We start from the raw sequence: 4,914 nt of genomic DNA, 5'->3' as shown, positions 1-4,914 counted from the left end.
CCATGCCAGGTGCCATGCCCACCCCAGCTGCCTCTCTGGCCCCTGGCACATACCACACCCCCGCCCCCCGTCCCCACTATCCCTATGGAACTCTGTCCCCTTCCAGGAACCGAAAGCAGCAAACCAGCTGTGCATCCCTGGGCAGATCACATTCCCTCTCTGAGCTTTGGACTTCTCATAGGTAAACCGAGGTAGCTAACACCTGCCCCTTTTAGCTACTCCAGGGGCTGTTGAGGATCAAGAGACAATAAAAAGGAATATTCACGAGTGGCTGTTAATTCACCAGGTGAGGTGGAGCACGACCCAGTGCATGGACGGAGGGGTCCAAAGAGAGGGGTGCAGCCTGGTTAGAAGCATGAATTCTGGGGCCAGACTCCCCAGATCTTAGCACAGACGCTTAACCTCTCAGAGCATCTGGTTTCTTGCTGGTACAATGTCCTTTTCCTGCATCATCTCTCAGATGACAACTGCAGGGAGCAGGTTCTGTAATCATCCTTGTGTTATAAACGAGGAGGTGGAGGCGAGGTAAAGGGACTGGCCTGAGTCATGCTGATTAGAGGCTGCAGAGCACCGGCTCATCCAGACCCAGCACCGCTGGCTTTAGGCTATTCGGCCTGCCTGACGGTCTGATAACTTGCTGATGCTGGAGACAGTCATGGATGACCCTTGTACCCAGGGTGCTTAACAGACTCCAGAATCAGAGGGTGGATGGAATCGCAGGGACCATCAACCTCCACCCAGCTACAAATTTATTCAACAAAAGATTCCCAGGCCCCTCCCCAGACCCCCTGGACGGGGCACCTGCATGTTTCACCTGCCAGCCTGGCACGGGTTCAAGATCCAGAGCTTGGAAACAGAGATCTCATCTGGCTTTCTCTCTCCTCTGGGCAAGCCCCACCTCCAGGCCCCGTGCTGAGAGGAGGTGGTCCCTGTTTCAGTAAATAATGCAGGATCGGTTCCCAGCCCTTCACAAGGTGACACAGGGACTCGGTGAGGGCTCCAGGCCCAGAGATCTGAGCTTGCATCCGTCACTTGAAACCTGCCTGACGGTGGAAAGATTTTTCTCGCTGCTCTGAGCCTCGGCTTCCTCATCTGTGAAATGGGATGGCTGTACCACTTGCAGGATTAGTAGTGGTGATTAAACGAGATAACGCCCACAAATTGTTAAGAGCTATGTGACTTCTATGGTCGTTCAGACGGTAAAGTGTCTGCCTGCAATGCAGGAGACCTGGTTTTGGTCCCTGGGTCGGGAAGATCCTCTGGAGAATGAAACAGCAATCCAGTCCAGTACTCTTGCCTGGAAAATGCCATGGATGGAGGAGCCTGGTAGGCTATAGTCCACGGGGTCGCAAAGAGTCGGACACGACTGAGCGACTTCACTTTATGTGAATATAAGTTATTTGTTCTAATTCTCAAGCGAAATGAGTAACTCTGAACCACTCTTTTTTTAGGGGGTTTTGCTTGTTTGTTTTTGGCCGTGCCATACAGCTTGCAAGATCTTTAGTTCCCCGACTGGCTACTGAACCTGCACCTTTGGCCGTGAAAACGCGGAGTCCTAACCAGTGGACCAACAGGGAATTCCCCGAGCTACTCTTCACAGCATCCCGCAAACAAAAGAACCTTGCATCACCAGCAAAGTCCAGTCATATTTCTCACCACGCACCCCTGCTTAAAATCTTTCCTACTTCTTGTTACCCTAAAAACCAAGTCCTAAGTTCTGAGTGGGACAGAGGGACAGAGACATCCAGCGCCAACCAGGGGTTCAAGTCCATTCCTGCCCAGCTGCTGAGTCTCAGAGGAGACGCTGACCCAGCCCACAGCCAGGCAGTCGCCTCCTCTTGGGTCAGCCCCTGCCACTGGCAGAGCCAGTTCCCTGCACCAAAGCCCTTCACACGCATGAGCACCCCGGGAGACAGCCAGGCGGGACACACAGAAGAGCCCCTCAAGGGGAGAGGCTGAGGCCCTGGGGGGTAAAGGGACACTCCCAGGGCCCAGCCTTTGTCTTCAGGCAGGGCTGCCGTGCTGAGGCACAGAAGGGGTCCCTCCTGGCTCTCAGGGACCCTGGTCTGCCCCTTCAACTCCCTGAAGCCTGGTGCATGGGGACTGATGACAACAGACTCAGCTTACCGCCACCTGGGGACCAGACCCCCAGAGAGAGAGGAGCTGGGATTGTCCTGACCCCAGTCACAGTCCCCAGACAGCCCAGATTACAATCTTACCCCAAAGTAAAGAAATACTCAAAGATCAGCTCAGTGTCATTGTCATCATTAATATTATGATCACTCTGTCTCCGGAGCCATGGAAGCAGAAGTGTTCATGAAAGAAGTTATGGGTACCAAACATGTTTGTGTCTATGGCGGGCATGTGTGTGTTTCTGATCATGTTTATAGGAGGAAATTTATGTGAGATATAACCATAATACACACTAATGACAATGATAATGATAATAATACATGTAATGGAGGCCTGTGCTGGGCATGGTGCCAAGACCACGTGTCATCTCCCTTAACCCTCCCAGCAAACCCCAAGAGGTTGCCACGTGCTCATCCCATTCTACAGACAGGGAGACTGAGACTCATGGAGGTGAAGTGGTGACCCAAGGACACTCAGCTTGTGGATGGTCCCACCAAGCTCATGGGCTTGCATTGGCTTTACCACCCTGCCTTCCTGAGATTTAAGAGAATCGGGGGGACCGGGCAGTGCATCCTTGGCTCTGGACACTCGGGGTTACCATGCCAATGCCCCAGGAGGGCAGAAGGGAGTCACCTGTGAGTACAGGGATCTAATGGGCTGAGCCCAGCATCACCATGGAGGCCAGATGGGCCTGGGACACAGATGTAAGAATCCCACATTCAGGCCTCAGACTGGAAGAAGGGGGAGCCGGCCCCGGACTTGGTTCTGGAATTCCAGAAGTCTGCATGCGCTAAATTTAAGAAGTCAGCAGCTCTGTCTCTGACTGCTGTGCATCCTTGGGTAAGTCCCTTCACCTCTCGTGGCCTCTGCTTTCTTTTGATCTGCCTGATGATAAGACCTGGGCATCACGGCCTCTCTGTTCACAGAGGGACAGCACTGGCCCCACTGCCCATCACTCACCCCGTGAGCCGGATACGTGAGCCAGCCCCAGTCCCCGTGGATGGTGGACGTGTCCAGCAAGTTCACTGCAGAAAAGAAGATAAGAGCACATCAGATCCCTGGGCCCCCCTTCCCCAGTCCCCTAGGGCCAGGGTGGCCTGGCCACACTGGCCTGCTCTCAGCCCCGAACACTCCAGCTCCAGTTTCTGGGTCCTTTCTCACCTCACTGGCCTTCAAGGCTCAGTTCAAGTTCTTGCTCTTTCCTGAAGCCTTCCTCCACCACCACAAAATATAATCTTCTCACCTCCCAGAAGACTCAAGTCTTCTCCGAGTGCTAGGCTGCCTCGATTGGGGGGTGCAGTGAGATGCCAGAGGTCTGGGCTTGGCGGTCCGGGAGGTCTGGATCTGAATCACAGCTCTGCCAGCTGGGAGCTGTGAGTCCCTGAGCAAGTTTCCTCCATTTCCGAGCCCCCACTTCCTCCCCTGTAAAATGGGGTGACAGTGATGCCTGCCTTACAGGGGGCTGTGAAGATGACCTGACCCTGGGCCACTTACAGGACATGGTAGCATTCCAAAGCACCCACTGATGTTTGCACTGTAAGTCAAACCTCCACCCAGAGGACTGGACACAGCTTTCCCATCACCAGGGTCCCCAAAAGGCACCTCGCACCGAGCAGGTCCTCGGCGCGAGGAGGTCCTTGGGCATGGAGGGCTTTGGAGGAGGAAGCACTGCCTCACAGGGAGCACGTAGTGTATGCTGGGCTCTGCTAGGGGAGCTTGCAGTGCCTCATCCGTGGCCCACACGGCAACACCGAAAGGTGCTCATTCCTCTGCCCATTTTCCAGATGAAAACACTCAGCCTCAGGGAAGATCAGGACGACGCCTGGAGCTCCACAGGTGTGACTCCTGGGCTGGAACCCAGAGCACCACAGACAAAGCCGCCAGCCCTGGCAGCTTGAGCCTGAGGAGCAGGAATCTCTGGGTTGTCACAGTGGTAGAGAAAGGAGTTTACTTGCCGAAAGTTTACTCTAAGCCAGACCCCTGAAGGGGACCCTGCAAAGTACCAAGAACAGGGTAAGAAAAAACCCTGCTTTTAGAATCAGACACTGCTGGGCTCACATCTCAATACAGCTACTTGGTAGCCGGTGACCTGCACTTCACTGAACCTCAGTTTCCTCATCTGTAAAATGGGGATAATGATACATAAGGGTGGGCGACAGTAAACTGCACGCCTGGACCCCATGCTTCACCAAAGCTGGCTCCTGTTCCCTGAGTCCTGGCCCCCTGCCTCTCTCTTGGTACCTAGGAGCAGTGAGCATCACTCACTTTAAGGTGATAAAGATGCACCAAACTGGGAAGAAATCAGGGCTGCTGTGTGTCCTTGGGTAAGTCCCTTCACCAATCTGGGCCCCTGCTGCCTTTGATCTATCTGATGAAAGGAGTCTGGGCTCCGAGTCTCGCAGCTTTCATTTCCCTTTCTCTTCTATCTACCCACCTCTCCCAGCCAGCAATCACTCCAACCAACCTGATCTGCTAACTTAGGAAGGCCGCAGAGGGTTAAAATGGGCCTTCCTGGAACTTTCCCGAAGAGAGGGTGGGTGCTGTCCTCCGGCCTGAGATTTGCCTAGCTCTGCGCCTGCCCCTCAGTGATGGAGACAAGTGTCATCAGGAAATGTTGGGAGTGCGGATGCTCTCATGCGCTGATTTTCCTCCTCTTCCTCCCCTCACTCTCCCCACCCAGCGATGGCTGGGGGTGTTCCAGAGGCCAGCTGGAAAAAGGACTTGCCGAGCCAGGGAGGGCCTTCTGAGCTCTGGCTTGGAATCCCCCCCAGGGGCGGGGGG

The 4,914-nt window shown here is 54.5% G+C and overlaps 1 protein-coding gene across 1 annotated transcript in view; it reads right to left on the bottom strand.

Annotated features, from left to right (window-relative positions):
• Positions 1-4,914, bottom strand: part of EPHA8 (EPH receptor A8) — a 46,934-nt gene that overhangs the window by 25,331 nt on the left and 16,689 nt on the right. The window contains exons 6-8 of the mRNA XM_010830237.1: positions 3,736-3,801; positions 3,377-3,448; positions 3,094-3,158 (exon numbers count right to left, since the gene is read on the bottom strand). Of these exons, the coding sequence (XP_010828539.1) occupies positions 3,094-3,158; positions 3,377-3,448; positions 3,736-3,801 (203 nt within the window). The remainder of the gene's footprint in view (positions 1-3,093; positions 3,159-3,376; positions 3,449-3,735; positions 3,802-4,914) is intronic.

The sequence above is a fragment of the Bison bison genome, unplaced genomic scaffold (assembly GCF_000754665.1).
Source record: "Bison bison bison isolate TAMUID 2011002044 unplaced genomic scaffold, Bison_UMD1.0 scf7180017864516, whole genome shotgun sequence".
Taxonomy (NCBI): Eukaryota; Metazoa; Chordata; class Mammalia; order Artiodactyla; family Bovidae; genus Bison; species Bison bison.
The sequence above is the reverse complement of the archived record's forward strand: the minus strand, read 5'-3'. Positions and strand labels throughout refer to the sequence as shown.